At 42.8% G+C, this 20,035-nt stretch overlaps 1 protein-coding gene across 1 annotated transcript in view; it reads right to left on the bottom strand.

Annotated features, from left to right (window-relative positions):
• Window positions 1–280: 280 nt before the first annotated feature.
• Window positions 281–20,035, bottom strand: part of LOC147361650 (phospholipid-transporting ATPase IB-like) — an 88,285-nt gene continuing 68,530 nt past the window's right edge. The window contains exons 30-36 of the mRNA XM_086329701.1: window positions 16,243–16,304; window positions 15,259–15,315; window positions 12,335–12,442; window positions 11,767–11,855; window positions 7,900–7,992; window positions 2,653–2,747; window positions 281–557 (exon numbers count right to left, since the gene is read on the bottom strand). Coding sequence (XP_086185827.1) covers window positions 439–557; window positions 2,653–2,747; window positions 7,900–7,992; window positions 11,767–11,855; window positions 12,335–12,442; window positions 15,259–15,315; window positions 16,243–16,304 — 623 coding nt within the window. The 3' untranslated portion in view covers window positions 281–438. The remainder of the gene's footprint in view (window positions 558–2,652; window positions 2,748–7,899; window positions 7,993–11,766; window positions 11,856–12,334; window positions 12,443–15,258; window positions 15,316–16,242; window positions 16,305–20,035) is intronic.

The raw sequence follows: 20,035 nt of genomic DNA, 5'->3' as shown, positions 1-20,035 counted from the left end.
CATTCTACTTAGAAAAATGTTTTATATGCTGCCTGTGCCCCTTAGTCTGTGACTTTTCTGCATGACCCCTTTCCAATGAAGCAAGACAAGCTTATTATGCAACATAACATCCTTGACCTTTTTTCCCCAAAACAACCTGTACCAAAGTTTAAATTTTGGTAAAACTAATACTTTGAATTTTATACTTCAGGCTCAACTGATAAATCATCTCACAGCTACAGGAAAAATAAAGTAAAACATTGAAGACAAATTAAGAAAAAGCATATAGGGTTCCCCATCATTTATACCCAAGGATAGTGATTTAATCAGTATAGAAATAACAAACCGGCCAGAGTCACAGGAGGGAGGAGGAGTCACAGGAGGAGTGTTGAGGAGCATTGGCTCATTGCAGCTGTCCCCAGAACGGACACAAATGGGTAGGACTCGGGGCCCCAGCTCTTACTCCAAGGTGGCAGAAGAAAAAGTCTTCTGGGGTTTGTTTTTGGTGGTGTCATAAGATCGGACTAGTTCTTCCTGAGAAATCACAGCTCGTTCTACCTGAGAAAACGCATATCCATCTGAAAGAGCAAAGCATGGGGATGCTGTTAGAAGGTAAATATGTACAGTGAACATTCTGGTAACAGAAATCAAAACCCCTCCCCATCTGGGGCACATTGGCCACCTCAGGCAGGGATGGCTGAGACAGGGAGAGTGGCAAGGTCTGGGGAGGGCTTGGTGATGGAGCAGTTTGCAAACCTAGCTGCATCAGAACCACTGACGAAGCCCTTTCTGCATCCTTCTTTCTGGGGCCAATGGATCTGCATGGCTGGACATCACTGGGTGCTTTTTAAAGTTCTCCCAAGGATTCTGATGTGGTGCCTGATGCTCCCTGAGAGCCATGTCCTGGAGGATGCAGTCTGGCCAAGGGGCCCAGGGGCTCATGCCTGTCTCTATGGGCCTGTGGCCCAGCCCAGTCTGAGCAGCTCAAGAGGGGACCCACAGGTCCCTCACTACATTTTCCCACCACCATTCAAGAGAAGGGGCCCTGGAACAGTCTGAGTCTTAAAACTAAAACCTACAACTGGAACTCAGAAAGGTAAGTTTTGAAGCTGAAAACATGCTGGGGGACAACATGCAATATTAATATTAAACTTGGTTAAAAAAAAAAAAGTCCACCATGCTGGAAATGTCTCTGTTTTAAAATTTTAGCTGATTTTAACTAAGTATTCAAAGTGGTTTACTTGAGTTGACATGAATAACAGGGTCATGGGTAGAAGTTCCCAGAGGAAATAACTCATGACCAGCACTCTCTCTCTCTCTGGGAGAATCAATCCTAGAATCATTTCTGAAAGCGATACCAGCTCTTGTGGGGCAATGAGGAGAGCTGATGAGTATTTCCGCTCTTCTCTAACTTCTGACCTTGGCAGGTCAGACCTAGAGCAGTCTCATATTTGAACAATATTAATACATTTAGGTTAAAACACGACCCTGAGCGAGCACATGCTGCTTCCACACACTCCCAAGCTTTACTATGGCTCACTGGTGACAGTGGATTTACTTGTGAGTGGCCATGCTCTTTAGCAGAAGAAAACGTAACTTGTGTCCATGTGTTGTGAACTGGCTTATGTGCTTGTCTGTCGAAGGAGAGAGGGATGTGGTGGTCCACAGCCTTCTCTGCATGGAGAGCCGCCCAGGAGCTGGTAAGAAGCCTGGTACCCCGCACAAAGGCAGGACCAGCGGTTCTCAAACTACAGTGGGCACCACCACCAGACGGTTGATTCAGTGAGTCTGCAGTGGGGCACAAGAGCCAACAGTTCTAGCAACTTCCCGGGTGACACTTCTGCTCCTGGGTTAAGGACGGTGCATGGAGCACCACTGTTTTAGGCCATTTTCACCATGGTATTGGACTGGATGCAGGTATCAGTGGCTTCCCATTCCCGGGGATGACCTTCCTCCCACTCGGGATGGATCCACCCAGAATCTCAAGGTGGAATCTGGGTTGGCACTTCTCAGCTGTCACGGATTCTCTGTGTGGCTGTGGGGACAGGAGGGAGTGCCCTGTGGCAGCAAGTCCCTGAGAAGATTTTCTGAGCACAGAGCCCCACCCCCCTCCCCCAAGCACAAGTCCAGGCTCTGTCGGCAATGCAAACTGCAAAAGGTGGAAAAACCACTGTCCTTCACTTTATCTTAAATGCTGAGGGCTGTGAAAAATAAAAATATGAAAACAGCCCCACCCTTATAAAATGAAGATGTCTTCGCATTTTAAATGGTCTCCTTGTTCTGCATTAATGGTTTTTAAAAATTCAGGCAGTCACCTTTTTAAAAACGTGGTTAAATGCATGTAGCATAAAGTTTACCATCTTAAGGACATGTAGTGTCCAGTTCAGTGGCACTAAGAACAGACACAAGGCTATGCAGACACCCCCACCCTCTGGCCCCGGAACTCTCTGCCTCCGCAACCTGAGACTCCCCTCGCCCCTCCCCTGGAAACCCTGCTCTCCCTCTGAGAATCTGACTGCTCCCGGGACCTCATGTCTGTGGGGTCACACAGTACTTGTCCTTTCGTGCCTGGCTTATTTCACTCAGCATGTGCCTTCAAGGAGGAGGACCTCACGTTTAACCGCCCATCCTTCTGTGAGTCAATGACATCTCCATGTTGTGCGTGTGACTTACGTGGGGCACCTAGGTCAACAGAGTTGTTCCGGAAGATCACCTGACAGGGCCTGGGACTCGCGGACCTTTGGAGATTCACTTCCTCCACCTTGAAACTAAATCAAACACAGACTGGCTTTAGTTCGTTGCGTACTAAGTTGTGTTAGTCGTGTCTGATTCTTTGTGACCCCATGGACTGTAGCCCACCAGGCTCCTCTGTCCATGGGATTCTCCAGGCCAGGATACTGGAGTGGGTTGCCATTTCCTACTTCAGGGGATCTTCCCAACCCAAGGACTGAACCTGCATCTTTGTGTCTCCTGCATTGGCAGGCAAGTTATTTACCACTAGTGCCACCTGGGAAGCAGATTTAAAGGGATTTGTTGGAGGAAAAAAAAGTTTCAAGGTAAAAGTTAAAAAAAAAACTTCCTTACCACTTGGAGAATGTTCTTACATTTAAAATAAAATGGATATTATCCAGACACTCTCGGCAAGATGCTTCTAAAATAGTATTTTGCTGTGAGCATCTCTTATATTGTTTAGTCATTATGTCGTGTCCAACTCTTTGTGACCCCATGGACTGCAGCATGCCGAGCTCCTCAGTCCTTCACTATAGCCCAGATACACATACCCCACTATTACTCAAACTCATGTCCATTGAGTTGATGATGCTATCCAACCATCTCATCCTCTGTCACCTGCTTCTCCTCCTGCCCTCAATCTTTCCCAGCATCAGGGTCTTTTCCAATGAGTCGGCTCTTCGCATCAGGTAGCCAAAGTATTGGAGCTTCAGCTTCAGCATCGGCCCTTCCAATGAATATTCAGGCTTGATTTCCTTTAGGATGGACTGGTTTGATCTCCTTGTTGTCCAAGGGACTCTCAAGAGTCTTCTCTAGCACCACAATTCGAAAGTATCAATTCTTTGGCACTCAGCCTTGTTTATGGTCGAACTCTCACATCTGTACATAACTGCTTCATGTACAGCCCTCCTGTTTTCTCCAAAGAGCTGAACTGAACAATGAATATCCTGTTCTTCTCAGGCCTCTGAGAGTACCTTAGAGATCTTATGGCATGTATTTTCAGAATCTTTGCCCCAGTTTCCTTTTCTTACAGCAAAGCCATCATCTAGAGTGGTTCAAGATTCTTTTTCAAATTATTTATTTATGACAGCACTGGGTCTTCGTTGCTTTGCACAGGCTTTCTCTAGTTTTGTGAGTGCGGGTTCTCACTGTGGTGGCTCCTCTTTTTGTGGCGCACGGGCTTTAGAGTACTTGTAGAGTGTGAGCTTAGTTGCCCTGCGACATGCGGAATCTTCCCAGACCAGGGATCAGCATATGGGATCTTAGTTCCCGGACCAGAGATCAAACCTGTTTTCCCCTGCATTGGCAGGCAGATTCTTAACCATTGGACCACCAGGGAAGTCCCAGTCTGAGACTCTTGACAGTGTATGTCAAGACAGGTCGGCTCTGGGCGTGAAAGCTTCTCCAGATCCCAAGGCTGATTGGGGGACCGCGCGGGAAAGTCAACAGTGAGAGAACCAAGAATCTTGAACTCCTACAACTTTTTCATTTCTTGCTCTCTTCCTTGGTGAACTGATGATTTTCTATAGTGATAAGCTTGATTCCTCTTTCTTTACTTTTGTGTATTTAATATAAGCTTTTGCTTTGTGGCTACTATGACACATAAAACAATTTATATTGGTAACAGTCTGTTTTAAGTTGATAAAAACTCAAGTTAGAGTGCATTTTAAAACTTTACACTTTCACCAACATGGGTTTGATCCTGGCATTGGGAAGATCCCCCAGAAAAGGAAATGGCAACCACTCCAGTGTTCTTGCCTGGGAAAGCCTGGCGGGCTACAGTCCATGGGTCACAAAGAGTTGGAGACAACCTAGCAACTAAAACAAACAACAACAGTGATTTAGGTTACTGATGTTGCAATTTACCTATTTTTATCTCGTGTATCTATCAACAAATGATTGTGGTTTTAGTTATTTTTACTACTTTTGTCTTTTAACTTTTACATTAGTGCAGGTTCATAAGTGATTAAACTCACCACCTTCACATGAGATTATTCTGAATCTTACTATTTATTTACCTTTATCATTTAGATTCATACTGCCACACCTTTTCCTTTTACTTCTTAGTGCCCTTTTGTTTTGGCTTAAAGAAGTCCCTTTAACGTTTCTTTCCCTTTCTTTTTTTTGGCTGCACTGGGTCTTCGCTGCTGCATCGGACTTTTCTCTAGTTGTGGCGAGCGGGCTCTGCTCTCTAGTTGCGGTGTGTGGGCTTCTCACTGCCGTGGCTTCTCTTGTGGAGCACGGGCTCTAGGGCACATGGGCTTCAACAACTGTGCTGTGTGGGCTCAGCAGTTGTGCTGCACAGGCTTAGTTGCTCTGTAAGATGTGGAATCTTCCCGGACCAGGGGTCAAACCCATTTCTCCTGCATTGGCAGATGGATATTTAACCACTGGACCACCAGGGGAGTCCCCCTTTGAAGACCAGTCTAGTGGTGATGAATGCCTTCAGCTTTTGCTTGTCTGGAAAACTCTTTATCTCTTCTCCACTTCTGAAGTATACCTCTGCTGAGTGAAGTATTCTTGGTTGGTACTTTTTTTCTCCTTCAGCATGACACCCTACTCTCTCTCAGCCTGGAAGATTTCTTCTCATAGCCTCATGGGCATCCCCTTTTGTATCATTAACTTCTTTTCTTTTGCAGCTTCAAGGAGTCTCTCTTCATCTTTGATTTTTCACAGTTTTACATATATATATAAAATATATATAACACAGAGTTTCTCTGGTGACTCAGATGGTAAAGAATCTGCCTGCAGTGCAGGAGATCTGTGTTTAATCCCTCGGTTGGGAATATCTCCTTGAGAAGGAAATGGCAACCCATCCCAGTATTCTCTCCTGGAGAATCCCATGGACAGAGGAGCCTGGCAGACTATAATTTGCTAATGAGTCTCAGTGAAATATTTTAGGGGTTGAATCTGATTCAGGCTTTCTTATGGCTTCATGTATCTGAATATGTGGACATATATTTTTTTTAAATTCTCTTGGGTAAATACCTAGAAATGGAGCTGCAGGGTCACAGGATAGGTGTTTGCTTAAATGGATTAGAATGACCAGTTATCCAAACTGATTGTACGAGAGTCCTAGCCACTCTTCATTCTCATCACACTTGATACTATTGATGGTACATACTCAGTTCAGTTCAGTTCAGTTCAGTCACTCAGTCATGTCTGACTCTTTGCAACCCCATGAACTGCTACACGCCAGGCCTCCCTGTCCATCACCAACTCCCGGAGTTTACCCCAACTCATGTCCATCAAGTCGGTGATGCCATCCAGCCATCTCATCCTCTATTGTCCCCTCCTCCTCCTGCCCCCAATCCCTCCCAGCATCAGGGTCTTTTCCAATGAGTCAATTCTTCCAATGAGGTGCCCAAAGTACTAGAGTTTCAGCTTCAGCATCAGTCCCCCCAATGAACACCCAGGACTGATCTCCTTTAGGATGGACTGGTTGGATCTCCTTGCAGTCCAAGGGACTCTCAAGAGTCTTCTCCAACACCACAGTTCAAAAGCATCAATTCTTCGGCACTCAGCTTCCTTCACAGTCCAACTCTCACATCCATACGTGACCACTGGAAAAACCATAGCCTTGACTAGATGGACCTTTGTTGGCAAAGTTATGTCTCTGCTTTTTAATATGCTGTCTAGGTTGGTCATAACTTTCCTTCCAAGGAGTAAGTGTCTTTTAATTTCATGGCTGCAATCACCATCTGCAGTGATTTTGGAGCCCAAAAAAATAAAGTCTGACACTGTTTCCACTGTTTCCTCATCTATTTCCCATGAAGTGATGGGACCAGATGCCATGATCTTAGTTTTCTGAATGTTGAGCTTTTAAGCCAACTTTTTCACTCTCCTCTTTCACTTTCATCAAGAGGCTTTTTAGTTCCTCTTCACTTTCTGCCATAAGGATGGTGTTATCTGCATATCTGAGGTTATTGATATTTCTCCCAGCAATCTTGATTCCAGCTGGTGTTCTTCCAGCCCAGCGTTTCTCATGAGGTACTCTGCATATAAGTTAAATAAGCAGGGTAACAGTATACAGCCTTGACGAACTCCTTTTCCTATTTGGAACCAGTCTGTTGTTCCATTTCCAGTTCTAATTGTTGCTTCCTGACCTGCATATAGAGGTCAGGAGGCAGGTCAGGTGCTCTGGTATTCCCATCTCTTTCAGAATTTTCCACAGTTTATTGTGATCCACACAGTCAAAGGCTTTGGCATAGTCAATAAAGCAGAAATAGATGTTTTTCTGGAACTCTCTTGCTTTTTCCATGATCCAGCGGATGTTGGCAATTTGATCTCTGGTTCCTCTGCCTTTTCTAAAACCAGCTTGAACATCTGGAAGTTCACGGTTCACCTATTGCCTGGCTTGGAGAATTTTGAGCATTACTTTAGCATGTGAGATGAGTGCAATTGTGTGGTAGTTTGAGCATTCTTTGGCATTGCCTTTCTTTGGGATTGGAATGAAAACTGACCTACATACTCAGTAGGTGCCAAATACATGGATATTGGTTGATCACCCCATTCATTTGCTTTAGATTTGCCTGTACTACAATGTTGCTTCCCTCTAGAACTTTTAAATGTGCTTTTGGGTCTCTTTACCCAAGCCACACCATCAGTTGTTTTCCATCCTTTCCTTTAAGACTAACAAAGCACTTAAATGTAGTAGGTATTCAGCATATTCCAAAGATTGATTCTTTGCCTTAGAACCCCTGCAAAAACACTCCAGATTCAGAGAATGCCAACTGGAAACCAGGTCACGCTCAGGCCTCCAGTGAAAGCCCAGAACAAACGTCTGACATGGTTACTGAGAAGACCCGTGGTCCTTTCACTCAGAACAGCTCCCAGGTTATGTCAAGCAGTTGGAACTGATCTCTCTCTGGAGCTGGTGTGCATGCAGAGGTTAAAGTCTTAATGAGAGGAATGGGATTTCCTGACACTGTGGGTGTGGGATGTGAGGAAGAGGAAGTGAGGAGGACCTCGGGATTTGGGGCCAAGAGCCATTGATTGAAAGGAAGACCATGGAGGGGTGCAGCAGAAGAGGGGCCTGCCCTCCTGGGGATTCAATGCTCAAGATGCCGAGAGGACCTGGGAAATCGTGGCGGGTCAATCCCCACACCTCTGGGAGGGAAAGGGCAGGAGGCGGAAAGAACAAGGGAAACAGGTTTTTCACAAAAGTCAGGATAAAGGGAATTGCCTCACCTCTGTACAGAGTCTCTGCGAAGTACCTGAACTCCGCTGCTTTCCATCTCCCGAACCTCTTCCAGCAAAGTTCTGTGGCAGGTGTTTCTAATCCTGTAAGAGACGGAAAGAGAAAAGGGACATAAGACATGAGCTCTGCACACTGGGAGTAATGGTTTCTCCCCTCCTGGATGACAGCTGGACACCCCTTGGCTACAAGCAGTGTGGAGGGATGCAAGGCAGCATGTCCTGTCTGCGTGTGAACAGCAGCGTCTACTTTTCTGGTAACTGAGAGCATTGCTGCTGCTGCTGTTGCTCAGTCACTTCAGTCGTGTCTGACTCTGCCACCCCAGGGGCTATAGCCCGCCAGAATCCTCTGTCCATGGGATTCTCCAGGCATGAATACTGGAGGGTTGCCAAGCCCTCCTCCAGGGCATCTTCCCGACCCAGGGATCAAACTCACATCTCTTATGTCTCCAGCACTGGCAGGTGTATTCTTTACCACTGTGCCAACTGGGAAGCCCTGAGAGCATTCCAGAGGTGGACAATATGAATTAGCAACCAGCCACTTCAAACACTGCTGACTTTCTGTGAAAGCCTAGATATTTCTGAGTATGTGCTGAGCCTGCACACCACAAATACTGAGCCTGTGTGCCACAACTAAAGAATCCATGTGTCGCAACGAAAGATCTCACATGACACATCTAAGATCCTGCGTGCCATAATTAAGACCCAATGCAGCCAATGGCACTCCACTCCAGTACGCTTGCCTGGAAAATCCCATGGATGGAGGAGCCTGGTAGGCTGCAGTCCATGGGGTCGAGAAGAGTCGGCCACAGGATGGGAAAAGGTCAATGTTCATTCCAGTCCCAATAAAGGGCAATGCCAAAGAATGTTCAAACTACTGCACAATTGCACTCATCTCACAATCTAGTAAAGTAATGCTCAAAATTCTCCAAGCTAGGCTTCAACAGTATGTGAAGTGAGAATTCCCAGATGTTAAGCTATGACAAACCTAGACAGCATATTAAAAAGCAGAGACATTACTTTACCAACTAAGGTCCATATAGTCAAAGCTGTGGTTTTTCCAGTAGTCATGTATGAATTTGAGAGTTGGACCATAAAGAAGGCTGAGTGCCAAGGAATTGATGCTTTGAACTGTAGTGTTAGAGAAGACTATTGAGTGTCCCTTGGACTGCAAGGAGATCAAACCAATCAAGCTTAAAGGAAATCAGTCCTGAATATATACTGGAAGGACTGATGCTGAAGGTGAAGCTCCAATACTTTGGGCACCTGATGTGAATAACTAACTCATTGGAAAAGACCCTGATGCTGGGAAAGAGAAGGCAGGACCAGAAGGTAACAGCAGAGGATGAGGTGGTTGGATGGGATCACCAACTCAATGGACATGAGTTTGAGCAAGGTCCAGGAGTTGGTGATGGACAGGGAGGCCTGGTGTGCTGCAGTCCATGGGATCACAAAGAGTCAGACACGACTGAGTGACTGAGCTGAACTGAACTGACTGAGATGAACCAGAGATCAAACTGAAACATCCACTGGATCATAGAAAAAGCAACACAATTCCAGAAAAACATCTGAGTGACTGAGTGAGTGAAGTCATGCAGTCATGTCCGACTCTTAGCAACTCTATCAACTGTAGCCTTCCATGCTCCTCCATCCATGGGATTTTCCAGGCAAGGATATTGGAATGGGTTGCCATTTCCTTCTCTAGGGGATCTTCCCCACCCAGGGATCAAACCTGCATCTCCTGTGTCTCCTGCATTGCAAACTGATTCTTTACCCATTGAGCCATTGGGGAAGCCCAGAAAAACATCTACTTCTGCTTTATTGACTACACTAAAGCCTTTTACTGTGTGAATCACAGCAAACTGTGGAAAATTCTTCAAGAGATGGGAATACCAGACACCTTACCTGCCTCCTGTGAAACCTATGTGCAGGTCAAAAAGCAACAGTTAGAACTAGACATGGGACAACAAACTGGTTCAAATTGGGAAAGGAGTACATCAAGGCTATATATTGTTACCCTGCTTTCTTAATTTATATGCCGAGTGCATCATAAGAAATGCTGGACTGGATGAAGCAAAGCTGGAATCAAGATTGCCAGAACTACCAACAACCTCAGATATGCAGATGACACCACCTTTATGGCAGAAAGCAAAAAGGAACTTAAGAGCCTCTTGATGAAAGTGAAAGAGGAGGGTGAAAAAACTGGCTTAAATCTCAACATTCAAAAACTAAGATCCTGGCATCTGGTCCCATCACTTCATGGCAAATAGATGGGGAAACAATGGAAACAGTGACAGACTTTATTTTCTTGGGCTCCAAAATCACTGCAGATGGTGACTGCAGCCATGAAATTTAAAGATGCTTGCTCCTTGGAAGAAAAGCTGTGACCAACCTGCTGCTGCTGCTGCTGCTAAGTTGCTTCAGTTGTGTCTGACTCTGTGCGACCCCAGAGACGGCAGCCCACCGTCCCTGTGATTCTCCAGGCAAGAACACTGGAGTGGGTTGCCATTTCCTTCTCCAATGCATGAAAGTGAAAAGTGAAAGTGAATTCGCTCAGTTGTGTCTGACTCTTAGCGACCCCATGGACTGCAGCCTACCAGGCTCCTCCGTCCATGGGATTTTCCAGGCAAGAGTACTGGAGTGGGGTGCCATTGCCTTCTCTGATGACCAACCTAGACAACATATTAAAAAGCAGAGACATTACTTTGCAAACAAAGGTCCATTTGGTCAAAGCTATGGTTTTTCCAGTAGTCATATATGGATGTGAGTTGGACCATAAAGAAAGCTGAGTTGCAAAAGAATTGATGCTTTTGATCTGTGGTGTTGGAAAAAACTCTTAGAGAGTCCGTTGGACTGCAAGGAGATCCAACCAGTCCATCCTAAAGGAAATCAGTCCTGAATATATACTGGAAGGACTGATGCTGAAACTGAAGCTCCAATACTTTGACCACCTGATGTGAAATGCCGACTCATTAGAAAAGACCCTGATGCCGGGAAAGATTGAAGCAGGAGGAGAAGGGAACAACAGAGGATGACATTATTGACCAACACTGACACTATGGACAAGAGTTTGAGAAAGCTCTGGGAGATGGTGAAAGACAGAGATGCCTGGCATGCTACACTCCATGGGGTTGTAAAAAGTCAGACATGACTGAGCAACTGAAAAACAACAAATCTAATAATATTGGCTCAGACAATAAACGAATCTGCCTACCATGCTGGAGACCCAGGTTCGATTCCTGGGTCAGGAAGATCCCCTGGAGAAGGGAATGGCTAACCACTCCAGATTCTTGCCTAGAGAATCCCATGGGCAGAGAAGCCTGGTGGGCTACAGCCCATGGCATTGCAACAGAGTCAGACAAGACACGACTGAATGTCTAACACTTTTTCAATCTAATATTTAAATATTCTGGGAGAATTGGATTTGAAAGACTCTTATGCCAAATTTTTTGAAAGTAAAGAATGACTAATTTCAATATTTCCCTTCTAGTTCTTATTTTATCATTAATTCTTAATCTGTGATCATCTGGTATCACATTTTGTTTCCTGTAAAGTAGATAACAGTTCCACACTAGAGAGTGAAGAAATGGACCTCTTTTCAGAAAAAAAATATGAACTTTATAATATTTCTACCAAATTTGCCTCTCATACACTTGGTTCCATCTTTTTTTCCTAAATTGATTGCTGGTAAATCTCCAGTGGCAAAAAGCAAAGGGCATTTTCTTCCTTTAAAAGCTCCATGACATTTAATATTCACAGGGTGGCATTAAACTAAGTGTTTAATTTGAGAGCCATACAATTGTAAAGGATAATTAACTATGATAATATGTTCTCTGGTTACCACTTCATTTTTCAACTTACGATTTCCACGCTACATTTTGAATCAGGCACACAATCGGGACTATGAAAAAACCCAGCCAAAAGTGTGGACACACCAGAGCCATACTGCCCTGCAAATAAGCAGAGATAAGGGACATTTCAATAAGAATCTTTTAGTTTGCCAACAATGAGTGCCAAGAGCAGCTTTCAGTTTCCTCCCCACCACAAAAAAAACAACCCAGAGATGTCAGGAAAGGCACGGATATGAATCCATATGACTGCAGTCCTATGAATCTAGAACTACTAAATCAATTAAATAAACAGGTATATAAAACCTAAATATAGTATTAACTAACTTAATTTAATACCTTCATTGAAACGTTCAAAATGCAAAAAGAGAATCTCGAAAGCAGCAAGAGAGAAGTAAATCAGCACATACAAGGATCGTCAGTGAGATCACTAGCAGATTTCTCATCAGTAACACTACGGGCCAGAAGACATTGGGCCCATAAATTCAAAGTGCTAAAAGAAAACTCCTATCAAACAGAAACCCAGTTTCTGGCAAGACTGTCTTTCGAAAGCGAGAAGGAGAGATTTAGAGCACACTCACCTGTCCTGTCATCTCAGGAGCAACAGGAACAGTGGGCCAGAGGGAGGAGTAAACGGCAAAAAACCCCAGCCAAATCATTATGCTGCCCCAAATAGCGAAATGGGTGAACTGCAGACAGAAGAGCAGCATGCAAATACTTCAGCCTCCTCTACTTAAAAGGACATTTTTTAAACCGCTATTAATCAACTATCAAAATCCATTTGTCCAAACCGTAAGGTCTCATAGGAAGAAGTTGATAATTTTTCAATTTGTTGCTATCTTAGACTTCCTAACATCTTCCTCAGAATACTTTGCTATGAACTCAAGTATCAAAAACAACTGTACCTTGTTCACCCAAGCCAAGTGGTGTTGAGAGTCTTCAGCGAAAAGATCAACTCTCAATAGATGTGGTTCACTACAATTGGTGGGTGATTTAATGCGACTTGGGCTTCTGTCTGTTTATTAATACAAAGTTCTTTACAGTAAAAAAAAATTCAAATACAAATCATTGAGAGAGAAACATTTGAATGTATCATACTTGCTCCATGTGAATAACTGTGGAACAATGTCAGTAGTTGTGATCCTTAGACTGGCCGGAACTGGTAGGTCTTGTGTACGTATCAACTGTATATGCCATTCTGGCTGAGACCGCAGCTGAAGGACCACTGACCAGGCCTGAGTCTGGGAACTGCTGCCAGATTCTCCAATGATAGATGCTAAAATAGTAGACCCTTCTGTGGATCTGTGATCTGTTGCTTTGAGCAGCTGGTGTTAGCAGGGGAATGGGAGGAAAACGACAAGGAGACCCATGTTCTACCCTTGGCCACAGTGGGTACACCTCGTAAACTGAGCAGGCCCAAGATGTATTATCTGTACATAATGAGGCAACTGGCTAGACTAGACCAAATGTTCTCATCCTAAACGTTTTTGTTTAGTTGTCAAGTTGTGTTCAACTCTTTGAGACCCTGTCTACTGTAGCCCACCAGGTTCTTCTGTCCATGGGATTTCCCAGGCAAGAATACTCGAGTGGGCTGCAATTTCCTGCTCCAGGGGATCTTCCCAACTTGGGAATTGAACTTGTGTCTCCTGAATTGGCAGGAGGATTCTTTACCACTGAACCACCTGGGAAGCCCTCTTATCCTAATAGGATTTTGGTTCTTTTCCTCAATATTTTTTGCCCATTACTTAGTCATCTCTAGAGAAAAAACCCCAAATGTGCTACTTCTCAGAGTATATATTATTTGTTTAGGAGTCATTTTCAAGGGCACTTTTTCACACTCCTTAAAAATAACCTCTAACCCAAACAATTCTTTCTCCGATTAGAGTAAACAGAACTGGTCTCTTGAGAACTCTGTCTCGTGGTAACACAGATGGAGAAGAGGATCAGTTTGAAGCTATGAACTTCAGACTCTTCAGAACTGCAGTGAGTTTTCCTGTAAGAGTTCCCTTAGAGTCGACATCATGCATCATATGCAATGTGAGGTATTTCTGTGTGGCTTTGAGACTATTTTCAGACGACTCTCTGTTGGGATCATCACATTCTGGGGGCTGCCAGCCCCCACTGCTGCTTAGAGCTGTGTTCTGTGTCTCTGCTCTTGCTTGCTTTCTGCACCTGATCGGTGACTTCCAGCATCACCCTCCTCCCCAGTGAAGACACTGCCTCCTCGGCCCTCCCTATAGGCAGGGCAGCATCAGCACAAAGGTGAGAAACAGGCCCTTCTCTCTCCTGCCTCCATCCCTACTCCTTCTTAGCCCCCAGGGGAGCTGGAAGGCAGGAGCCCAATCCATCTTAGGCCAGAAGAGACACCTCGTATAGTTCTAAGTGTGCTTTGGCCTTGAACTATCGCCTTATTCACAAATGAGGTTCAGTATACGCAGATGATGGAAGTATCTATGCTCCATGAATATGGTATAATACAATTCGATTGCCTTATGATTTGTAATAAAATATTTTTGTTCATAACTCCTTGGTTCCAATTTAGTGTTGGGGTCCAGTAGGGATGGTGGCAGTCAGAACTCTGAATTGATTGCATCAGAAAGGGAATATATCATAGGCTGCATCAACTTAGTTCTTCAAAAGTGACAAACACATAAAAATTCATTTTCTCTCAGAAACTTTTTGAGCACAACTTGAGACACAACTTATTTATAGATGTAAATATGTATGTGCAGGTACACATATAATTTATTTAAACTATTGATGTCATAAAAACTAAAATTCTGCTTAATTTATCAGAAATTACACTTGTAATAGTATCCTGAGGAAATCATTACTCATATCTGTAAGTACATCTGTACTGATAACAGTATTGATTATATATCGTTTACAGTAACTAAAGTTAAAATAATTATTCTAAAAATAATGCAAAATTTTTTAATAAATAAAGTAATGCAAATAATAAGCATCCATGTGCTGAAACATTATTCCATCAATTAATAAGGCATAAAAATTAAAAATTTGGAAAAATATTAAAGATCTGTCATTAAGTGAAAAAAAGCAACTTATAAAATATTAAGTACGTTATAATCTTGTTTTTATAGAGGGGTTGGGGAAGACTACATAGAACAAAGACAAAGAGTAGAAGCCAAAATGTCAACATCATTGACACTGAAAGGAATAAGCAATATGTATTTTTCTTTTTGTCTGTATTTGCTAAATTCTCTCTTATCATTCTGTACTTGGATAATAGTGAATTAAGGGTCTCAATTAATGTCATGATAAATTGAATCTGTTTCAAACGTAAAAGCAGGAAAATGAATATTCCGCAGCCATTAGATGGCTAGTATGCCTTTCCTCTGGTTTAAATCATCATTCAAACATGTAACACAAGAAGTAAAATGTGGAGACCAGAAAAAAAATGCTTATTACTTTTCTGAAGCTGAAGAAGGACATCAGCGTGCCAACAACCATACTAGATTGAGGAAATATCTTAACAAATACTCACTTTATTCCAAGACATCGTCTCCAAACCAGCTTTCAGACAAACAGTGACAACAACATACTGTGCAATGGGAAGGGAAAGAGATAGGAGAAAAAGTATTAAAACTTTCCATCAGCATCTGCACCTCCACACCTGCTTCCTGACCCTCACCCCGTGGCTCTCCACCACATCTGCGGAGCTGTGGTGTCAGTAGGCTGCTAAGTGTTTTGCTGCATTTTAGTAATGGAGAAAATGCGACACTTTTCAGTAAGTGTTCCTCATTTAGCAGCTCTGTACCATATGATGAAAATCCACGCTTATGTCTTCAGCTCTTCTATTTATATTCTTTATGAACAGTGTGGAAGATCTGACTCAGATTAGAAGTGGATTGTAATATCTTGTGACTGTGCTGACCCTCAAAGCAAAAACTGCAAAACTATCATTTTGCTGACTAGATCAGAAAGTGTGATATGATCACGCCCACTGGCCTTGAACTATGGCGGGGAAGCAAATATTTCTATCACTAAATTTCTGCCAACTCTACTGGGGATAAATAGGCCAGGCTTTTCAAGATTCACAGTACCCTCTGATCCAGAAATTACACTTCTGGAAGATATAGTTACTTCTAAGATATAGTTAACTCATGAGCATAAAGGATCATCTTTGCAGCATTGTTCATACTGGCAAAGGATCCCAAACAACCTTCACATCCACTAAGTGGAGACTAGTTGAATAAATAATGGTGAGTTATCTACACAAGCAGCCCTGAAAGGTAGACTTTCATGGGCTGATTTGAAGCCATCACCAAGGCAAGTTATGTAATGACAAGACACAGAAGAGCACCCCCTGTATGAACAACAACAAATGGATATGAACTTCACATTTCTAGAAATAGAAATAATGCAATCATTGTAACAGTGCCTTCATGAAAAGTCACTACTGTCCTATAATGCTTTAATTGTTTCATTAAACACTAGGAAAAGTGATAATCTGCATGGGTGATCTTACCGTATATATAAAATTCCCAAGAAACAAATAGTCTGTAGTGTAACCACTTTGCAAGACCATATCTGAAAAGTGAAAAAGTCATTTTTTAATCTTTGTAGAGTCTGAAACATAGATTTTTAAAATTTATTTTTACTAAAGGTACCCATACTGGACACCAACAATATTTATCAATGAATGGTCACATTTCTCAAGTGTTCTGTCAGTGACAACAATGCTTAGTTTGCCTACCACAATTGTGATATTTTTTCATTTTCTTACTTCCTCCAAAGATAGATTTGCTGCTGCTGCTGCTCCTAAGTTGCTTCAGTCGTGTCCGACTCTGCGAGACCCCATAGATGGCAGCCCACCAGGCTCTGCCATCCCTGGGATTCTCCAGGCAAGAACACCGGAGTGGGTTGCCATTTCCTTCTCCAATGCATGAAAGTGAAAAGTGAAAGTGAAGTCGCTCAGTCTTGTCCGACTCTTAGCGACCCCATGGACTGCAGCCTACCAAGCTCCTCTGTCCATGGGATTTTCAAGGCAAGAGTACTGGAGTGGGGTGCCATTGCTATTTAGAAACAAATAAATTGCAAGGAGTACGTGAATGTGATTATTAAGCCTAGTGTCACATGCATCTAAACCATGTAGCAGAATCTATAAATTGAAAGTCCACAGACTTCCCTGGTGGTTCAGTGGCTAAGACTTTGTGCTCCCAATGCACGGGGCCAAGTTCCAGTCCTGGTCAGGGAACTAGATCCCACACGCCACAACTAAGACCCAGTGGAGCCAAATAAATAAATAGATAAGAATAAATATTTTTTAAGAAAAAGGAAGTTTTTTAAAAACAATCCAATTAGTTATGCCAAAAAGCAAGATAAGGATTCTAAGGATGTTTGTCATCACATTTTTCACACTATTTCTTCTCCAGGATAACTAAAATAATAAACCTAACATAACTTGAAGTTAAAATAGAATTTTCTAAAAAGAATTTCATACTTTTAAAGTTACAAAGAATTTCATACTTTTTAACTATTTTTAAATCTGTTATAAACTTACAAATTTCATTTTATAGGGTCAATATTATGTCAAGATTAGGATAATTTCTTAAGATCTTCTTTACACTTTTAAAAATTCTCAATAAATATTGGTGGATGTGGTCCTGGTTGATATAGAAATTTTTAAGTGAGTATGAAGTTGTATCTCATCATCACGGTTTAAATTTTTTTGTTTGTTTAAATATTAATGATGTTGAGCATGTATTTATTAGTTATTTGTCTATCTTCTCTGGATAAATGTCTATTAAAATCCTTTGTACACTTAAAAAAATTTTAAGTCCCTGACCCTAACCCCAATTCAGGTAGCACACCCATATATTTGAGGCTCACGTATTTTCCTGATTTATGTTTTCTCCTGATTTAGAACTCACTAAAATGTGCAATGCCTACTCAGTCGCTCAGTCATGTTCAACTCTGCGAGCCTTTGGACTGTAGCCTGGGCTCCCCTGGTGGTGCTGTTGGTAAGACCTTGCCTGCCAGTGCAGGAGATGCAGGAGAGGCCAGTTCCATCCCTGGGTCGGGAAGATCCCTTGGAGAAGGAAATGACAACCCACTCCAGTATTCTTGCCTAGAGAATCCCATGGACAGAGGAGCCTGGCAGGTTGCAGTCAATCAGTGCACAAAAAATCAGACATGCCTGAGGACGCATGCAATGGGTATGAAGTTGTATATCATCATGGTTTCAATTTTTTTTGTTTGTTTAAATATTAATGATGTTGAGTATGTATTTATTAGTTATTTGTCTATCTTCTCTGGATAAACGTCTATTAAAATCCTTTGTACATTTAAAAAAATTGGGTCATTTGTCTTTTTATGTTGAGTTATAAATCTTCTCTATATGCTCTGGAAACAAATCTTCGGTTATCTGTAACTTGTGTATCCTTTGCTCCATTCTGTGGATTGCATTTTCACTTTCAACTAATTTAACACTTTCCAGCTATTATTTCCTTGAATATTTTTTTTCTGCTTCATTGGTTTTCTCCTCTTGTTCTGGTATACCCATCGTGCTTCTGTTGGTGTGCTGAAAGGCATCTCACATTCTCTAATGCTGTGTTCATTTTTCTTCACTCTTTTATCTCTTGTCTTCAAACTGTGCTGTGCTAAGTCCCTTCAGTATTCTTCAACTCTTTTCGACCCTATGGACTGTAGCCCACCAGGCTCCTCTGTCCATGGGATTTCCCAGGTAGAATACTGGAGTGGATGGACATGCCCTCCTCCAGTGGATCATCCCAATCCAGGGATTGAACCCACGTCTCTTACATTTCCTGCGTGAACAGGTGGGTTCTTTACCACTAGCACTGCCTGGCCCTTATTGTCTATTGGTCTAACTTCAAGTTTGCTAATCCTTTTTTCTTCCAGTTCAAATCTACTTTTGAGCCTCTCTAACACATTTTTCGAGTTTTTGGTACTTTTCAACTTCAGGGTTTTCATTCAGTTCTTTATCTATCTCCTTCCCTGGTTCTCTCTGGTAAATCAGTTGGCATATGATTTAGCTTATTGCTCTTAATGAAGAAGGGCTACTGTTTTTGAGAGTATCCTTAGACTTGAACTTTCCCCTACTTTGTTTTGAATAGTCATCTTATTTGGGAAAGAGTTTTGGAGCTCTTTTTTTACTACTGGCAAAATCTTGGACCCAGTATTTCTGTGCTAGTGGTCTAGCACAAAGCCACCAGTCTTCTTGGCTTGACTCTCCCAGAAATTCCCTGCCCTACGAGTGAGTTGTGATGAGAGTGGGCCCCAGGAGCCCAGGGTTCTTGGCCTGTCGTGCACGGGGTAGAAACTCTGTCCTGTGAATATTAGTTATGGTGAGAGTGACCAGGGGCCCAGGGTTCTTGGCCTGTCGTGCATGGGGTAGAAACTGTTCCGTGAATGTTAGTTGCCTGGGGGAAAGGGAGCTCTGTCTCGGCCACACCCATCAGAAATCTGGCCTCTTCAATCAGAGTTGGAGGGATGAGAAATGCTGGTGAGCTGCCCTTCCTGTGAGATGGAACCCTTGACTGAGAGCTGAGAGGAGCAGTAGTCCCATATTCCTGTCTACATCTGCTTGGAGTGGACCTTTCGTCCGGCCAGGCTACCGTGGGGAAGGGAGGGAGAGGGTCATGGCTCAAGTGATGCAGACTCTTGATGCTCTTACTGAGTTTTAGTAGACTGATCATCTTCCTTGCCTTTTGGATAATTTTCAGAGAATTCACAGAGTTGTGTTTTATAGTTTTGCAGGTTTGGTTTTTGAGGGTGAGGAGCACATCCAAGGAGCTCTTCACACTACCATTCTGAAAGTGGAACCAACTCTTTGTCAGCGTGTTACTTTGCTATATTGTTATCACTTGAAAATTTTGCTCATTTTTTTTTTTCGCTCATTTGTTTTATAAGGAATGCCCTTAGCAGTATAATGGACATAAACACACACAACCAAGGCTCAATTAAACAAAATATATTCCTAAGATTAGGATGGAGAAGGAAATGGCAACCCATTCCAGTGTTCTTGCCTGGAGAATCCCATGGACGGAGAAGCCTGGTAGGCTGCAGTCCATGGGGTCGCACAGAGTCGGACACGACTGAAGCAACTTGGCAGGCAGCAAGATTAGGACATGTTGTTAGTAATAGCCAATAAAAATTAAATCTGGTTAAAGGAAAATAATTGTATTTCACACCTTAATTTGTGGCTATGAGCCAATTATACATCAGTAACACACTTCATAAATATAGCTCCTACTTCTGGATCTATTTATACACAAACCAGTTTGGCAAAACAGTTCACA

This window comes from Bos grunniens, chromosome 12 (genome assembly GCF_055505025.1).
Source record: "Bos grunniens cultivar Pamir isolate PY7600 chromosome 12, Bosgru_T2T1.0, whole genome shotgun sequence".
Lineage (NCBI taxonomy): Eukaryota > Metazoa > Chordata > Mammalia > Artiodactyla > Bovidae > Bos > Bos grunniens.
The sequence above is the reverse complement of the archived record's forward strand: the minus strand, read 5'-3'. Positions and strand labels throughout refer to the sequence as shown.